At 40.9% G+C, this 19,817-nt stretch overlaps 1 protein-coding gene across 4 annotated transcripts in view; it reads left to right on the top strand.

The window, feature by feature from the left end:
* BASP1 (brain abundant membrane attached signal protein 1) overlaps positions 1-19,817 on the top strand; it is a 72,870-nt gene that overhangs the window by 29,028 nt on the left and 24,025 nt on the right. The window contains exon 1 of one of the 4 annotated variants that reach the window (XM_074945005.1): positions 6,135-6,211. The exons of the other annotated variants lie outside the window; for them this stretch is intronic. Coding sequence (XP_074801106.1) covers positions 6,150-6,211 — 62 coding nt within the window. The 5' untranslated portion in view covers positions 6,135-6,149. Of the gene's footprint in view, positions 1-6,134; positions 6,212-19,817 lie in introns of those variants that run through there. 4 annotated transcript variants of the gene reach the window in all.

Genomic DNA, 19,817 nt, shown 5'->3' with positions numbered 1-19,817 from the left:
GGGCCACTCTACCTAGAGGACAACTAGGCAGCTGCCTGGGCTAGCACATTCTGCTTGAGGAAGTTGGGCCAAACCTGAATGGTGCTGTGATCCCCATGCACCAGGGTGCAGTGCCACTCTCCCTCATGACAGAGAGTTGGCCAGGTCAAACCTGAGTGAGTGGTGATGTGACTTGGTGCTCCCACTCCTACCATAACCACGGAACCATCAGAAGGCTTGCTGTGCCTCCCCACCCCTGAAAGTTAAATAGTGACCGTAATATAATAACATTTAACATTCCTGTGGTGGGAAGAACACCTCAACAGCCCAACACTGTGGCATTTAATTTCAGAAAGGGGAATATGCAAAAATGAGGAGGTTAGTTAAAAAGAAATTAAAAGGTACAGTGACTAGAGTGAAATCCCCGCAAGCTGCATGGACACTTTTCAAAGACACCATAATAGAGGCTCAACTTAAACGTATGTAACCCTTCTGCCAGGCAAAGTTGATAGCAGCAAGGGCCGGGTTCAGTACACAGGGGTTCCCTCTCATCAAAGCAAATGCAAAACTGGCTCGAGCCCCCACCCAGTGACCTGGGAAAATGTTACACACCCCCTGGGCGCCTCAAAGAGGCAATACTTCCCCTCTCGCAAGCACAGAGTCTCGGTGTAGCAGAGAATCTTTAATAACATGAGGTAAACGACATCAGCATTAAATTGGGGAAACACCACAACTAGTGTTCATTAACCAAACCATGAGCAAGGACCCACCCCAGCAAATTGGGCCACATCCTTTCCCTCGGGTTCTTGAGTCCCAGAACCCAAACGTCTCTTGAGTGCAGCAATCCACAAATCACCCAAAGTTCAAAAAGTCCAGCCCCAGAGTTCAAAAGTTCATCTGCAGAGTGTTGCTCCCCAGTCTGGCTAAAATGTGCCTGTGTGTGGGGGGAAAGAGGTAAGGGGCACCTTACGTGTCCTGAAGCTGACTGCCCCACAGGGCTCTGCTCTGCTCCACCACGACCGGCTCCGCTCTGCACAGCTCGCCGTCTCATGAACACTCCTCTGTCTCACGAACGGCTCCGCTCTGCACAGCTCGCCTCGCTGTCTCACGAACACTCCGCCAGCCTATCCACGAACAGCACCACTGCACTCTAGTTCTTCCGGCTCCCCACTACTTGACACAGTGCTCAGTGATTTCAGCTCATAGTAGTGGGAGCCTTAGTGCTGGTGCACCATAAGGCCAAAGTGAATTCAGCACAGTACCTGTAGCAAGACTCTTAATAGACCCAAAATTAGCTCTGACATTCCACAGTGGAGAGAGACAGAGATGCAATTGGTGTTTCAGGCCCTCACAAAGGGGCCCACACCACCAGGTACAAATACCTGTCTCAAACCTCTCTCAATTCACAGAGTTTTGGAACCCATGTCCCTTGTCTAGCGAGTGCTACTTAGATGATGGTGAGTCCCTCCATCATAACAAAAGGCCAAGTACAGTTCCCAGCACAGTTCCCATAATCAGGGTAATAACAATTTATTCTTCCTGCCCCAATAACAGAGACACTGGGGATCCCACAACAGCCAAAGTGACCATTTGGGCAGTTATGGCCTCATTCTAGGCGGGGTGGGTGTGCCTATGCAAATGAGATCAGCCCCTGAAGTTCTTTTCCACAACTTGCCACACCTCACCACCAGATGTCAGGGTGGAGCTCATCCTGACTCTGCTTACACGTATACCCCAAATTAAAAAACACAGTAAAAGAACTAAAGAAGAGCCATTGTGGCTTAACAGCCATGTAAAAGAAGCAGTGAGAGATAAAAAGGCATCTTTTAAAAAGTGGAAGTCAAATCCTAGTGAGGTAAATAGAAAAGAGCATAAACACTGCCAAATTAAATGTAAAAATGTAATAAGAAAAGCAAAAAAGGAGTTTGAAGAACAGCTAGCCAAAAACTCAAAAGGTAATAACAAAATGTTTTTTAAGTACATCAGAAGTAGGAAGCCTGCTAAACAATCAGTGGGGCCCCTGGACGATCAGGACACAAAAGGAGCACTTAAAGATGATATAGTCATCACCGAGAAACTAAATGAATTTTTTGCTTCAGTCTTCACGGCTGAGGATGTTAGGGAGATTCCCAAACCTGAGCTGTCTTTTGTAGGTGACAAATCTGAGGAATTATCACAGATTGAAGTATCGCTTGAAGAGGTTTTGGAATTAATTGAGAAACTTAACAGTAGCAAGTCACTGGGACCAGATGGCATTCACCCAAGAGTTCTGAAAGAACTCAAAAGTGAAATTGTGGAACTATTAACTATGGTTTGTAACCTGTCCTTTAAATCAGCTACTGTACCCAATGACTGGAAGATAGCTAACGTAACGCCAATATTTAAGAAGGGCTCTAGAGGTTTATCCTGGCAATTACAGACCGGTAAGTCGAACGTCAGTACTGGGCAAATTAGTTGAATCAATAGTAAAGAATAAAATTGTCAGACACATAGAAGAGCATAAATTGTTGCGCAAAAGTCAACATGGCTTCTGTAAAGGGAGATAGTGAAGACCAAAGCAGACTGTAAAGAACTTCAAAAAGATCTCACAAAACTAAGTGATTGGGCAACAAAATGGCAAATGAAATTTAATGTGGATAAATGTAAAGTAACGCAGATTGGAAAAATTAACCCCAACTATACATACAATATGATGGGGGGTTAATTTACCTACAACTAATCAGGAGAAAGATCTTGGGGGTCATCATGGATAGTTCTCTGAAGATATCCATGCAGTGTGCAGCGGCAGTCAAAAAAGCAAATGGGATGTTAGGAATCATTAAAACAAGGAATAGAGAATAAAATGGAAAATATCGTATTGCCCTTATATAAATCCATGGTACGCCCACATCTTGAATACTGCGTACAGATATGGTCCCCTCAACTCAAAAAAGATATACTGGCGTTAGAAAAGGGCAACTAAAATTATTAGGGGTTTGGATTGGGTCCCATATGAGGAGAGATTAAAGAGGCTAGGACTTTTCAGCTTGGAAAAGAGGAGACTAAGGGGGGATATGATAGAGCTATATAAAATCATGAGTGGTGTGGAGAAAGTGAATAAGGAAAAGTTATTTACTTATTCCCATAATATAAGAACTAGGGGCCACCAAATGAAATTAGTGGAGAGCAGGTTTAAAACAAATAAAAGAAAGTTCTTCTTCACTCAGCACACAGTCAACCTGTGGAACTCCTTGCCTGAGGAGGTTGTGAAGGCTAGGACTATAATAGGGTTTAAAAGAGAACTAGATAAATTCATGGAGGTTAAGTCCATTAATGGGCTCTGTTTGTCAGAGGGTGGAGATGGATGGCAGGAGAGAGATCACTAGAATATTACCTGTTAAATTCACTCCCTCTGGGGCACCTGGCATTGGCCACTGTCGGTAGACAGGATACTGGGCTGGATGGACCTTTGGTCTGACCCAGTATAGTTCTTATGCTCTTGTTAGAGGAACCTCTCTTCTGGGATAAATAGAAAGGTGGCACACTACAGTTTTGCCTAGGCAGCCTTTGGTCAGGAATGACCGACACCATCAAGCGTGTAAACTCTTGTCATTTTTTCCTTTTTTTTTTTAAAAACCAAACCCATTGCTGCAGTTGTCATTGTCAAGCAGGGTGGATAGATGTATATCAAAATGATTTAAATAATCAATTTTAATCATGATTTAAATCAGCAAGCCAGAAACCCTGATTTAAATATTCACTTTTTAATTGTGATTTTTATTTGTACTTTTTAGTGATTTTTCTAAAGAAAGTTTGATTCTTATTCATTGATAACCATTACAATATGTTGATTTGCCACTAAAACATAGCCTTTACACTAAATTTGGTGCTTCTTTTTACTAAAAATCGGGAAGAGTCATTAAATGTGTACACATTTTATATAAGCAGTTATATAGCTTAACTTATATTTATTCAGATTCTCAATTTTTACATGGTGAAAGATGCATTTTTTATTTACTAGACAATGAACTTGTTTTTTGTGTGATTTGTGTCAAGTTCTATTTGAATGGAAATTAAAATTCAATTGCACAAAATCAGGATTTTAATTTTTTAAAATTAAATAAAATTACCTTAAATGAGCTGGATACATGAGGGGGAAAAAGGTTATCTCAACATGTTTTGCATGTTATCTGTAGTTACTGAATAGAACTGATTGTTTCTGATCACCCTGTCCTTCAAAATTTTCAAACTAGTAGATCTCATCCTTTCACACCTAGGTTTTTATTCACCGATTGGAAAAGGGAAAGAATCTTTCCTGCTTTTTCAACTCCCAATTGGTTTTTCAACTTTCAGTGAACTAGTCACTAAACTGAATTAGTTGAATAATCTGAAATGAAAAATAGTCTCTCTGCACCTGCAGAACAGGTTGATGTCAAAAGCTGATTTCGCATTTCAACAAACTCTGTAGTTTCAGGTGCTTGGCCAGCGACTGCCACCAGTTCAGTGGTTTGACTTCCTTTAAAACTTGGCAGCAAACACATTGCTTAATAGTATTTTAGGATGTAATAGATTATAATAAATTTAGGCTTTAACATATGTTGTCAATTTCAAATTTAATTTTAAATGTTTATTCTTAAATAAGCCTATGTAAGACTCTTAACGCCACTCACCTCCAGCTATTGTCTACCCATTGGCTGATCGGGAGCTGAGAGTTGATTAGGTTCTGGTCAGGTCCCCTCCAGCAGTGGGCAAGGGTAGGGTACACCTCAACCAAAGCAGATGAAGTAAGAAGACCTGGGTAGTGTTCTGTACTGGTACGATGGGCAGCCAGGCTAGATTTGAGTGGCATTATGACCCAGCACATGGACTCCTGCTCCCAGTCCTGGGTTGCACTCCATGAGTTTTCAGGAGATAAGCATGAGTATGTGAGATAGGGTTCAAATGCATGAATCTCACAACTCAGTTGTGAGACCTAAGGTGTTTGCTGATTGCGCTTAGAAGCTGTAACCTATTATAAACCATTTGTCTCTTCTGTTAGGATATGGATTAGTGACCTAACCTCCCAGGCTGAATCTTTGATCTGCAGACATTTCTTACAAAAACTTTCAGTTGAGATTTATTCTCCTATTGAGTGGCAGCTGTACCAAAGTTATAAACTGCCTTATCTGCTACTTGATTACTTTGACCCACTTCTATCAAATGTATAAGCTTCCATTTGGAAGTTGGAGCCAGATTGTGAGAATAGTAGGGGAATGGAGCCTTAGTTTTGGAGAAGCTTTGAAAATATGTAATGACTAGGGCTGTAGTGGATTTGATGTCCTGGCATGCAAAACAAGACTCTCCTACTAGCTCATGCTAAGTCAGTTTAAGCACTAATAGTTGTATTTATTATAGTGGATCAGGAATGCCAAACACAAGCCTGGCTCCAGCTACTAAGTACTTCAGTCTGGACTGGATTGCCAAGCAGTTATAAATTCTTTCTCTGGCTTTCAAGCGGCTGTTGCATTGACTTTGCACTGCTGAAAGCAAGACCATCTAGCACGTGACTGAGAGAAAGCCTAAACCTTTTCTCAAACCATTAATTCTGCTGGGAATGCACAACTCATATGGAGAGGGAGCCTTCATTAATTTATTTCAAAGACTAGAGGATACAATTTCAGGAGCAGACTTGCTGCAGACTGGAAGAAACATGCTCCTAGGTCTGGCCACCTACTAACTGCAGTGGAACAAAAGTAGCAGTTGGCTTAAATAAGATTTGGTGCCTTCGCAAGCGAGTGTGGCAACTTGTAGTTAAGATCTCTGGAGTTTCTTTTAGTTCTGTTTGTGTCTGTGTAACAACGGATTTTTTGACAAGCTCTTGTTTCTGGGCTGCTCAGAACTGATGATTTATTCACTTATCTTTTGGTCATCTTACCACTGTTCTTTGCTTTGGAAACCAATTTACACAGGTGGTCTTCGTAGTAAGAAGAAATAACATTATCATTACCTTCTCCTAGCAGCCCTAACAAAGTCCAAGGCTGAAGTATTTTTTGCTTTCACACTTCTATTGGCAGGTGCTGACAATGTGGCTCACCAATCAGGTGGAAATAGTCTTCTTCTGCTGCTGCCCCTATTTTTCTCTCTTTGGTAGGACAAGTGTGTGGGAAGGAAGCCTGTGTTCTTTTGCAATTTGGGGTTGGTTTGTTTGTTTCATGAGATTCCTAGCCAGAAGGTCTGTCTTTGCCAATGCCAGAGCCAATCAAAGCGGAGCCAGGTGAGGTATTGAGAATTTAAGTTAATTGTTTACATGACTGATTTTTAATTATGGAAGACTGTCAATGTTGTGGAACTATTTGGAAAAAACCTTAGCTCGTTCTCTCTCCTTGGAGATCCTGATGGGAAAAGTTGCAAATATGCTACCAGTACTGCAGCTTACTTTCCCCCAGGATCCACTAAACACAGCTCACTAGCCTCTGTATCCTCCCCGTCTACTTCCTCATGCTTTCACAATGCAGTGACGCGTGAAACGTCACTTGTACTTGTTTTGCTACTGGCACTAGAATTCTCACTGCTTGGGCTTTGACAAATATTTCCACTTTGCTTTGGGAGTCCACTTAGAAAGGTTAGGAACTTAGGAAGTCTCATCTATATGTGTGGAAAGTTGTAATGTGCACCAAATCTAGTTGATATAAAAGCATCCCATCTAGTATAGTTCAAGAGTGATATGCCACTTTAACATGTCAAGAGTCCCTGGTGATTGTGTGTTTGAAGATGTGTGGGAGCTGTAGATATTTGACTTTACAGGTCTGTTCCTTAAAAGATATGTATGTACTTTAGTACTTGAATGGTAGTTCAACATTAGGATTAATGATTACCGAATGACCTACACAGAGTCTTATTCTGTTAGACCTCTCTTAAAAAGTGCGCTGGGCTAAAACAGGTTTTTGCAAAGTGTTAGGGCTTGTGTATTAAGGCTGTTTATGAAAATAAAATTGATTGAGTTAAATGAAATGTCCAGAATATCAACCTGTTTGGGCCATCTATGAAATTATTTAAATCTAAAATCCAGTGGTGTCCCCAGGTTTTGAATTTTTTTTCTTTAACTTGCATTTATATTTTTTTCTTCTTGCTATGTAGTGAATACTATCAGCTTGAACTTCCTTTACCACTTTTCAATTAGCTTGTACACAGCTACATAGCAGAAACCACAAATGTACATTAAGATTACTTCATTGGCATCCAATTGCTTGCACTGACCCAATGCTACATTTTCTTTCTGCAAGGCATTTGGCTGTGAATTTCTCCTCTTTACGAACTATGCTCTGGGGAATGAACAAGAGGTAGCCATGTTGTAATGCTAAGAAAAACAGCAATTAAAATGTCTTTGTCTCTAAAACATTCTTAGCTCTCATTTGGATTATTCTGATTATCTTCTTGAAAATGGGTTGAAGGTTGGACTAAGGTGCTATTGTTTGTTCATTTACTTTAACTTTGACTATCCCTTAACTTCTTGGTGCTTGAAATCACATGGCCACCTTAAAAAGCCCTTCAGAATTTCACTTATGTGCAAACTTGAAAGATAACATTCCTACCTTCCTGCATAACAGGATCCTTGTGTAAATTGTAAGGTTAGGCAGACTTGGAATGGAAGACAACTGGAAGTTGTCTATTTGTGGCAAAATAGGAGGGGATGAATAACTGGCATAGCCAAGGCAGATGCTGTGTCTTTTTTACTGAAAACACTTGTGTGTTTGAATTAAAACAAGGTCATGTTAACGTACAAGTTCTGATTGTAGGGCAATACTGGGTTCTTAGGAATTATTAAGCTTCAGGTTATAAATTATCTGAATCACAACCAATTTGCAATCTTATCGTCCTCCTCTTTGCAGGACAAAAAACTTCATGTAGACTGAGCCTAGGCTATCTTCTCACCTAGAGCTGGTGCATCCAGAACAGCAATGTGACACATAGTTGGGGCCTGATACAAAGTCCATTGAAGTCAATAGGAAAACTCCTGTTGACTTTAATGTCTCCTTGGTGAGAGGGAAGCTTGCACAGCCACTACCTATGCTGTACCTGTTCTGTGTAGGAACAAAAGACTTCATTCTTTGGTGAAGTCTATTGAACACCTTTTGCAGGTATTAAAAATTCATGTATGAACCTTTTATGTATCCACACAACCCAAACTTAGCAATGACAATGCAATTGTTAAACATTTGTGCCACACATGGGTTTATGAGCATGCATAAACTGTTGTGTTGGTAATACTTCACTATATACAGTTAGATGCTGCTATCTTCCTGGAATGTCATAAGGATACTTCTGAGAGTTTTTTTTTTTTTTACTGAGGAGCTGTTTTTAAACACATTAAACTTTTCTTCAGATTACTGCTAATTTGTGTTTACAGAATAATTTGAAATCTTACCTCTGCTCTATAATATGTAGAGGTTAAAGTGTGGATTAATCTATTTATTGTTAAGGCAGGAACCGAACACTCAAGTGATCTTTAAATAGTAATATTTGATGTGAGAGTGTGATGTGAGGGTGTAATTAGATTGTTCATGAAAAGTAGGTTACTTGTCAATATCCTCAACCGCTGATTTTTGGGCCCTGATCCTGCAACATCTTGGGCAGGGCAGACTCCCTTTGAAATCAATAGCATTATGGTATGGTATTTATGTTGCAGGACTTAAAGGCCTTGAGAATCAGGCTAAATTTTATTGAAACTGATGGACTCCTATTGACTACAGTAGAAACGGGATTGGGGCCCTAAATCAGAATCCATTACAGTAGGTTGAACTTTACAACTGTTCAACAGCAGTAAGATTATATAGAAACTGTACTCTTGGCTTGCCAAACATTATCCAATTAGCTGACTCACAACATATTGAAGATCAAAAGGCTCTATACTTGAGACAATGTATTCTGTGTTTGGTGAAATATTTGATGAGGCTTATCTTGCTCTCTTAGTCACTGTTGGAAATAAGCATATTTTGAAGCATGGAACAAAAAATTGCTACTAAAAATTGTAAATATTCCGAGAAGCATTGTCTGGGAATGATTTTGGGGAGAGAGCATGGGAAAAAGGGGGAAACATACATGGATATAAGGAGGGTTGATTGACCCCCTGCCTCCCCAAAAAAAGGGGGGGTATACTGTGTGGTAGTTATTTCTGTTGCAGCAGAAATGACTTTGTTACCCAGCCCAGTGAGCAAAATAAAAACAACAGCAAATCTGTCAGGAATAGCCTTTAGTGAGAAGCACTACTGCTCATTTGGATTGGAATTGGAATGATGGGGCCTGAAAAAGAACCTGGACTACCAGAAGCCACAGGCCTATCGCCTGTTGGTAATCATCTCTCCATCCATGAAACAGCCCTCCCTTGTAAACAAAGCATAGTCCGTCTCCAGTTAGTGTGGAAAGAGAAATCATAGGATCAGGCAACTTGTATACTCCATAAGGGAATGGGTGGGTATGTAAGAGGAGGGGCTGGTTTTCTATTATAGTACTGTAGTTAGAAACAGTGGGATTATTAATCCATCAGAATAATTTCATTTAACCAAAGAAAAAAGGCTGATACCTAAATTTATCTTTCTCTGTAAATTGTGGGAAAATACAGGTTACTATATTGTGAATCTTTAAATTGACATAGATGTTGATTTTCCTTGTTGCTATGGGAACAGTGCTAACGGATGCTGCAAAAAGATCTGAAACATCAGTATTTGATTTGAGTCCTTTTCTAGAAGCCTGACACCATGTCCATTGAGGCCTTGCCTCTCTGGAGCCTGAAGCTCTAAGACTCTTAAGATTGTCTCACTGGCACAGACTCCTTCCCAAAACAAGTCAGTTCCTTTCCCCTGTATGCTTGGCCTTTCATCCAAAGGCCAGCAGAACTCTATCCATAATGGCTTTCTTGGTTACCATATCTTGGCTTGGCTAAATAAGATGCAGGTATAGAACTTCGGAAACAAAATAAAAATGGAATGATCAGAAATAGCTGTACTATTACAGCTTAATATGATCTTCATGCCATCAGAAAATTTTGTCACAGAGTGAAATAGGCACTCACATACTATAGTGGCAAAGACCATGTAGCTCCCTGGACAGAGTGGCTTAACAAAATAAATCCTAAGAACAAATGCTTGTGTTCCTTTATTTCTTGCAGTTGCCAGTTAGCTTTTTGGAAGTGATGGAGCTGGAAGAAGAAAATTCTTCCTAAATATGTAATGTTCAAACTCGATGGTAAATATATATACAACTGCTTGAAAGTTAAATTTTTATCTAAATATAAAGAGAAATGCGCAGTTTACTATAAGAAGTCTTGTCAGCATAAAATTTTAAATTTGACTGCTAAATATAATTTGATGTTTAGATGGTGTCCTGCATTACATTACTGGTGTCTCAAATACACTATACTGTGTATTGCTGTCCCTTCCTCCCTCAAGAACTGTGGCAAAACAAAATGTATGTCTTATGAGACTATCCTTGTCAGAACAATCTTAAATAAATACGGGGGGAAGAAGTAACAAATTTTACTCTATCAAAGTGTAACATATCAAGAACCATGAGACGGGTGAAGTATGAGGCTGATGTTTATGATATTACTTTTTACAAAATGAGCTTCTCAGACCTTGGCATAGCAAACTATAAACAATTCACTGAAGAGAACAGGAGGACACAGGATAACCAGAGTCCATTCTTAGCATGCTCATGAATTATGGACAAAACACTGCATTAGAAAAGAGCTATGGAATGGGATTATACACTTGCCTCCTGTGAAAAGAAGACCTAACTCATAATCTTCAATTAGGGTAGGAATTTGAGTAGAGATCAGCCCAAAGCAAGACCACACATATATTCACAACTACTTTTCCTGTTTCGTTGGGGAGAAGGGTTGGGTTTGAATTGCCAGAACCAAATCCAGCTGTGTGATATTTGGGTGTGGGTCAGTCCAGAAATATCCTGTTTCCTCAGAGATAAATGTTTGCAGCGATCATCCATAAAGTCTGATATACTGTTCCTTGTTTCTGAATATAGTCTACAGCAAAAGGATTTCTTATTAAAAATCACCATGGATACAGGATCCCTATAATCTTGCAAGACCTCTACTGTTTGTCTACAGCTGCAAAAGTTAAACACTGCGCCCAGAACTGCAATGATGTTGACATGGATTTTTTCTCCAAAATTACAGTGAAGGCCTTAATAAGATGAGCTGATTTTCAGCTGAGGAAGGAGAGAAGGGAGCACTCAGATGGATAGGGTGTTTGTGGGGCCTCAACGTATGAGAGTAAGACCAGATTGTGGCCCAGTCTCTCAAGCAGTGTGCACTGGCAGGGAGGGGAAGATGTTTGCAATGATACATTTCTTTTCTTTTTCTTCCAATCATACCATTGGGGATGGGGAAGCGCAGTTTGCCCATAAACTGCTGGGTTATTGTGGGGTGCCCAAAAGACTAGTGTGTTGAACAGAGCTGGTTGGAACATTTTCAGTAAAATTTCATCTAAATTTATATCCCCCCAAAACATTTATCTGTCTTGACAGTCTTCATTGGGAAGAAGATTTTGGATCCAGGGTTGTTTGGTCATTTCTGATGGGAAAGAAAGAGACTTTCTCAAACACACCCTGATGGTTAGAGCACTATGGTGGGTCTGGGAAAACCAAGTCCTTTCTCTGTCTGATTTGCAACAAAGTTTTTCATCCCAGATCATACTGAATTCATCAGAGCAGGGACTTGAACCTGGATTAGCCTCACCCCAAACTAGTTCCCTAACCATCAGGCTATCAGCATATGGAAAGAAGCATGTCTTCTCAGAAGTGACTGTCTGGAACCCCTCCCAGTTTCCCAAATTGAAAAGCTCATGTTTTCGTATAGGACTCTTCAAGGCCCACTCAGTACTCCCCATCAGTCAGAAAAGGTAGTTAACGGCTCTACACATTAGCCAAGTATTGCATATGTTATCTCTTAGGAATCAAAATGCCACCATAGGAGCAAGGGGCTGTCATTACCTGTCCTGTTACTGCCTCGCAAATAGATGGTTGTGAGTTTTCATGTACACTCGTGCACCTCTTAGGCTGCCCTTAATGAACAAATTAGAAATATTAGGCCAGATCTCAGGTGGAGTAAATCCGTAATCAACATTATGATACACACCAGCTGGAAATCTGGCCTATTATGTTCCTGTAGTGAAAAATCAGAGAGCACCTTCTGGGTTCTAGATCACATTGGGTACTGGACCACACAGTAATGAGGGAGACATACATGAGATTATCTTGGTTAAGTACTTGGAGCAGAATTCTTTTACATCTATATACCTCCAAAGATAGTACAAAAGGCTTGCATTGATGAGCTGTTAGCAAGATTCTTCAACTTTAACTCTTACAAACAAGTTTTTCTAAATCTGTCCTTGGCAATGCATAGCAGCAGCTATACTCTAAACCAGCTATGTTTAAATGGTGGGATTAGTGTTTCCAACATATGGAATGTTATAGATGCAAGTGTGAGAATATAACAAAGCAGTGAAGCAGGAAATGCTAATAGATGGGAAAGTATCAGAGAAGTTCTCTGGCTCATTCTAAAATCCCACACACTTCTGGTTTTGTAAATTTGTCAATAAATGTGAGCTGTACATGAAATGGAAGGATATTTTGAGCCAAAATGTGATTATGGCAAGTGTAGTGAATATGGGAAAGCTGAGTCTTTTATCAAGAATTCATATTGCATAAGGGTTGCTGGTCTACACATAGTTCTTGTACTCATTTAAGTGGAGAAACCTATATAAAACTAAACTAATGTAACCATCTAGTGTAAATACAGTTATGCCAGTAGAAAGGTGTAGTACAGTATAGTATTTCAGTAAACTTAATCTCAGATGCTCTTTAAAAAACAAACAAAAAAAAGTTCTTGAACAATGTCTGTGTTGCCAAATTATTAGACTAAAGTAATTGAATTTATGCCTAAGGTTATTTAATTTAAATGGTATGGATAAAATTAAGGCTGAGAATTTTTAAAATGATGTAAAGGATTTTTATACCCATTTTCCATTAACTCTGATGGGAATGGGGCACCCTAATTCCTTAGGTAGCTTTGAAAATCGAAACCCTATGGCATAATATTGTTAGTTGTACCATTGCCATTAACAGGAGGAGCGAACATGCATACTCTAGCTTCCCATGAACTCTGCTGCAAACGTGCACCTACATGTCTTTTTTGCAGGTACTTGTTCTACTGTAATTGATGCCATCCCATGGCCAATAAATGTAATTCAACAGCCAACCTTCTTAAAGAGGCAGATTAATGTATTTAATGTTGCCAGTGCTGAAACGAATATGCTAAGATGGCAAAGTGCTTTTCCCCAACGCCGGAAGTGCTACTGACTAGTCGACAACAGTGGTTCTCAAAGCCGGTCCGCTGTTTGTTCAGGGAAAGCCCCTGGCGGGCTGGGCCGGTTTGTTTACCTGCTGTGTCCGCAGGTTTGGCCGGCACATGCTGGCCGCCCTTCCCACAGCCGCCATTGGCCCGCAGCAGCGAACTGCGGCCAGTGGGAGCCGCGATAGGCCAAACCTGAGGACGCGGCAGGTAAACAAACCAGCCCGGCCCGCCAGAGGCTTTCCATGAACAAGCGGCTTTGAGAACCACTGGTCTACAAGATTAATAATGCCTTCATGTTTAAACTTGTATGTTTCTCATCCAACTATTTTGATTGTAAGCTGTCCAGGTTAGGGAACTGCTTTCCTGTGTGTTTGTACAGTGCCTAGCACAATGAAGCCATTATCCCACTTGGCTTCGTGGATGGCGGGGACTCTTCACGTACTGAACTCTCACACAATAGGGAGGTGCGTGCTGCCTTTCTGGGCTGCATATAACTTATCTGTGTGTGAGGTGAGAAGGGAGATGGGCAGGCCGACTAGCTGCACTTCACTCCTACCTCCAGCAACCAGTGGAGAACCCACTTAGGCTGTGTCTGTGCTACACACCACTTTTGGTGGCATATAGGGTGCATGTATCCAGGGCCGGATTAACTTTTTGTAGGCCTGGTGCCAGACATATTTGTGGGCCCCCATGGGGCAAGGTGCAGGGGGGCAGGGTGGTCAGTCTCCAGAGTGAAGGGTGGGCTGGGGGCAATGAGGCACAGCACGGCAGGAGCAGCTCCATTCTGTGAAGGCCAGCAGGAGGGCCCTGTTTACAAACCTGCAGCTGCCTGATGCACACTGGCCTGCCTAGCCCTCTGCTGCCAGCATGCCTCTTCTCCTTGAGGGCAGGGCCGCACCACACTGCCCCCCTGACCAGTGCCCCACCCTTATGCCCAGCACCCCCTCGCCCAGAGACCTCCACCACAGATCTCTATGCCCAACCACCATCCCTCCCAGAGACCTCCCCCACTGGCCTCCCACCACAACTGCACAGCACCCTGTACACCACACCACTTGCCCAGCATCCCCTGCCCATAGACCTCCCCACTGCTCATCACCTTCCTCACAGTTCCACCATCACAGCTGCACAGCACCCCATATTCCTGAGGGGATTCTGAACCAAAAAATTAAAAATTCTGTGCACAATATTTTAAAATTCTGCAAATTTTATTTGTCAATAAATAATTGTGGAGGCTCCAGCATGGCAGTGGGGAGCACAGGCCACTGATTGCATGGAGGTGGGAGATTGCCCTGCAGCCTGCCACCACCCCACCCCACCCCACTCCAGGACAGGGCTTCCCCTGCCCCCTTCTCTTCCCCATCCCATGCCCCTTCCCCACCGCTCCATCTCCTCCCCAGGCTTGGGGGGAAGGGGGAAACCGCCCCCCCCAGCATGAGCCGGCAGGGCAGAGCAGGTTGGGGTTGGGTTGCTGCACTTCCTGCCACCCGGTGATTGCAGGGCGGGCCTGACCCCACACTCACGGGGTGGCGTCAAGTGGAGTGACCCAGCCCACTAAAAACAACCAACAAACAAACGCAACCCCCCCAAACGGGACCCAAACCATACAAAACTGTACTGCGCACTACTCTCAGTTTTTAAGTTACCCTCTGTTGTTTAGCAACCAATTGGCTTCTACAAAAATCAGTGGTGTCTGAAAGCCGTGGTGGGCTGCAAAGATGTACCTTTGACTTAATGCTTAGAAACCCACTGAACAATGAAAATGACAGTGCTTTTGGCATAACATTCCCCCCCCCCCCGAAATATCAGTGCTAGTCTGATATAACTTATCTGACCTTAACTAATTACACATTCAATTCACTTTCTGTAGAGTATGTATTCTGTAGAGAACTTCAGTTTCTGGAAGCATACTGATCAATGCACATTCATCCTTCACAATAGAATGGCCACAACACCAATATACAGTCTTAGTTTAGTCTCTGTTCAGAACTTCTTTTTAGTTTTGTAACCCAGCACCATCAAATCTTTTGCCTTCAAGTTCAACACACATGATTTTCTTGGCAACCAATCCTCTCCTAGTGTCCAGCTGTGACCCCAAATGACTTAATATGCTTGACATCCGAAACACAATGCTGTAGGTAACAGAGCCAGAATGCTTCAATAGACGAGTGTAAAACAGAAAACTGTGGGAAAAGTAGAAAGTAGACAAAATGAGTTCAATCATCTAACCAAACTATGCAAAAAATCTACTGGTTTCATTACAAACATGAAACTCCAGCTAGGTTTCTAAGCCTGGGGGATGGGCTATTTTTCTTATGAGGGGTGGGGAAATAAACTCAGGCAAAAGTGGTTTTGGCTGTATTTTGATTTCAGAGTATAGTTGAAACTTTAAATCTGAGTGGGAGTGGGGGTTGCTTGAGAAGACAGAAACCCACATAGACCTATAATACTCATGTTAGGGCTTAAGTATCTGATAAGGATTAGTCTTGCTTAGCTTTATGGAGACCTGCTAGTAATTCATGGAGCATGATACATAAGTAAAGCTTGAATATGTCCATGCACTGAGTTTGAGGAAATGGCTTTGTGACCATTGTTTCAGTATGGAATAAATGTTTTAGTCTGTGACTGGAAGTTCTGCCTATAAAGCTGAATAAATGGTCTTTAGGAGTGATAATACATCGCCTTTGTGAAGGGATGGGCGATGAGATATGGAACCATTCAAACAGTGCTTAATTGGTAATGAAAGAGGTGCCGGGGCTCAAACAATTTGGTGCTGGGGCTCAAGTAATTTTTTTTACTTTCAGAACTGACGTGGCAAGCCTAGAGGTGTCAGTAATTGGTAATCCTGGCTGGTTAGGGTGTAGCTGGAAAGTAACCGCCAATAGTTCTTTGGATATTTGTGATACACCCTGTTGCTCTCAGCTCATTCCTGATCAGCAGGTGTGTACATAACAACTGGCATGTTTCAACTTCTAAACAGAGAGGCCCAGGACTCTGCATGGGAATGCAGAATTAACTTTGCTCTACTCCTAAGGTGAGCAGCTTCAGGTCAGATTTGAGGCAAAATGGCAGGATAGCTTGAGGAAGCTTGCTGCACCACTCCCATACTGAACTTGCTCTGTAGAGAGGGAACAAAGTTTTCCAGTCCAGTAGCTTTGTTTCCTTCTTACAAAATTTAAATGCCCTTTAGATAATGGAAAACTTTCTTTCCTGGTAAATCTAATCTCAGCTGTGGTCTTGTATTTCCATTGATTAAAATACTAAATACGTCTCTGACAAAAGCTACTCTCAATTAAGCCCCTAATCCTTTTTATTAGCAGATCTACCAATAGCTCAATCATGTTATATGAAGGAGGATTGGGCTTTGTTTCTCTAGGTCAGCCCAGTATTTATTTTCCATGAGAAAGTTCAGACTGTAAATGAAGTCAGATTTTTAATTTTACCATCCGATGGGACTGTAGTATTCCACAAACTGTGACTTATATCTCTGGAAGGTCACTGAGATGTGCCCTCATAGTAAAGACTTTCGTTACACATACTTTTTAAACAATTACTCTGAATTTGTATGTTTGATAATGCTTTGCAGCATATTGCTGAGATGTTTGCTGAGGCAGAGTTGTAATTTACAATGTTTGTCAATGTAACTCTCTGAAATATGCGCCCTGGTTCTACAATGAGAAAGTAACCCTCTAGAATTGTAAACCTTGTTTTCTTTGGCTACTAGCTTGCAGGGAGCAGATCTTGGTCTTCATCTAGTTACAGCATTTTGGTATTTGTGTCCTCTCATCAGAGCATATCTCCAACAACTGAGGATCCTGAACAGTAACTGAGAACATGATATGTTGGTATGCAATACTCTGGTGACCTTTTGGTAAAATTTGTTAAATCTAGAGTTTAGTAAAGCAAAACCAACTATAGTGTCTTTGAACTAGTATTCCTAATTCACAGCCCATAATTCAGTTACCCAACCTGACACACCAAGTCTTCTGGGTCTCCTTGTGCCCCTATTGGCCTCAGCCAGCTTCCTTATTATGCTGATTAGAAGGGGATGTCATTGACAGAGCCCAAGCCAATAATCCGCTTCTGACTTATCCTTTCCTGAAAGCAGAGTCTAATATCCTACTATTTTCTAAACTAGGGACACTGGCCCCCCAGTCCTGTAAAGCTACTCTGTGTGGGCAGACCTCAGTGAAGTCAATGGGGCTCTGCCTGTGCAGAGGTCCCACCCCTACATGCTGCTTACAGTAGTTGGCACCATCAATTCCAAAGCATCCAACCTTGACCAAAATACTGGGGGCTTATTCTAAGGTTCTAGTTAAAATTCAGTCTTCTAAATTTTGAATCATCACTCTTTGAAACAGTTCCCTTAAAATGACAGAATTGCATCCTTTTGTCACAGATTACTGAAATGTGTGTTTAGCATTGCTAACAGCTTTTACTATTTGAGTTAAGCGACACAATTATTCTTAACGGTGTCCTTTTGTAAAGGCTGTATTTCAGCTTTGCAATATTAACTGTGTAACCAGTAAGGCAGGTGCGAAGAGCTGAACTGATCATGGCTAAAATGTTCAAAAGCACTTAAGTCCGAAAGATTTTGGCACACAAGTCTTTGGGATGTAAGCTAAATAGTGACTGAAGTGCTTCTGAAATTTCCCCCCTATATAAATAAAAATGAGTACTTCATAAAACAAATTAATCTTTCCTCTGTTTCTTATGTGGAAAAACCCTGCTCTCTGTTGCAGCATTGTAATAACACATTGATTTATACATTAGTTACCTAGTGAAGAGGATAATACATAATACAAACATGCCATTTAGAAGTGGCAACAGTACTCTGAACAGATTTCAGAACTTTTTTTTTTCCTAATCTAGACAATAGAAAGCAGCTACTTGTAGCAAAACAGATTTGCTGATTAACTAAATAATTGTGGTGTAATCAGGTTGGGGGGGAGGAGTGGAGAAGAATGTCTGGAACAAACTGTCAAAATGGCCAACCAAGCCGCTAATTTCAAGTTCCCATAGATTCAGTTGTGGTTTCTTTATGCTCCATAACTTATTAACATGGCAGTAAATTTCAAATGACTAATGTATTAGAATGCTCTAAGAAAACTAAGAGAGCAACAGAAAGTGCAAGTGAATAATGAAAAGCAAACAGTAACAGACTCTTAAAAACTCAGAAGACTGATGGATGAAAATGAATTATGTATGCAATCTTGCAGTGATTTACAATAACTAGTTAGCAGCTTACCTTATCAATGTCACAATGAGGGATGGTAAGACTCAATTGGTGTTCTCTGCTCCCCACAGAGACTTCTTAAGGATCTCTGATTCAAGACTAAAAAATTCATAATCTTTCTAGAAATTAGTCACTTGAGAGTGACGTCCTTTTAAGATCTGCTCATGTTAATTTGAGGATGAAAAATTGGTAAGCTTGTCCTTTCTTTAGGCCAGCATCAGTGACACTGGCAGACTCTCTCTCTCCTTTCACACTTTTGAATATATCAAGTACAGGGCACTTCAGCTTCCTTTTCTCCATTCCCACCCCTTCTTTGTGGCCTTATTCAGAGGTTCTTTGTCAGGCTTGTTTCTACTGACTAGGAATGATACCAGCGGTGTCTGACTCTTGAATGCAGAGGTTAATTAATTCTTTAGCTTGCTTCATTTTACTTGGTGCTCATCTCAAGAGAAACAGAGGCATATGTAGTCTATACATATGGATTCTAAATAGTTGACTAGTTACTCAGTGCATTATTTGTACTTTGCAATATTCTACTGAATGACAGGTTAGTGATAGTGTCTCTGTGTAAAAACATTAATATATCCAATTAACTTTTTATGAAGGTTCTACATGTTTTCCTCCTCTCCCCCATATGCATACAGCATTGCCAACCCTAAGCATTCAAAAATGAGTCACAACTCCAAGAATCATGAGTAGCTTAAAAATCATGAAACATCAATTGGAAAAAAAATCTATATATTTCTTATCTGTTTTTTTTTAACTTTTTAAGGTTCCTGATTTCAAAGTTTTCTCTGCAACTATAAGGTCTAGAAATGAAACCTGAGATTATTTTGTAATGACTCCTGGAGCTGGTCTTTAAGAAAAACTCCAGATATCATGAAACTTGTGATAAAATCCTGTGGTGACATTGTGCATGTGTTTTTTAATATAACTGCATAGAGCTCACATGGAACTGAACACCACAGTTATAATACAAGGTGATTTGCAGGCCTAACTCCATGTTCTCACTTACTCAAGAACCTCTACAAATTCTTTTTGATATGCACAACATTCTCCATGCTTCTCTCTGACTTTTTCATCCATATGTTTGTAACTTTCCCTCAGTTTAAAAAAAAAAAAGTCTACCCTTTTTAATATTTTACACTACACAACACAGATGGCTGAACCTGGAAATTTGACCTGCAAATAGTGCTTATTTTTAAAGCCTATTCAAATTTTAAAAAAGAGTTTGACTATCTAGCTGGCAACTGGAAGGTAAGTTCTGAATATGCT

This window comes from Natator depressus, chromosome 2 (genome assembly GCF_965152275.1).
Source record: "Natator depressus isolate rNatDep1 chromosome 2, rNatDep2.hap1, whole genome shotgun sequence".
NCBI classification, from domain to species: Eukaryota; Metazoa; Chordata; order Testudines; family Cheloniidae; genus Natator; species Natator depressus.
Note: the sequence above shows the minus strand (reverse complement) of the source record. Positions and strands in the feature narration are given on the sequence as shown.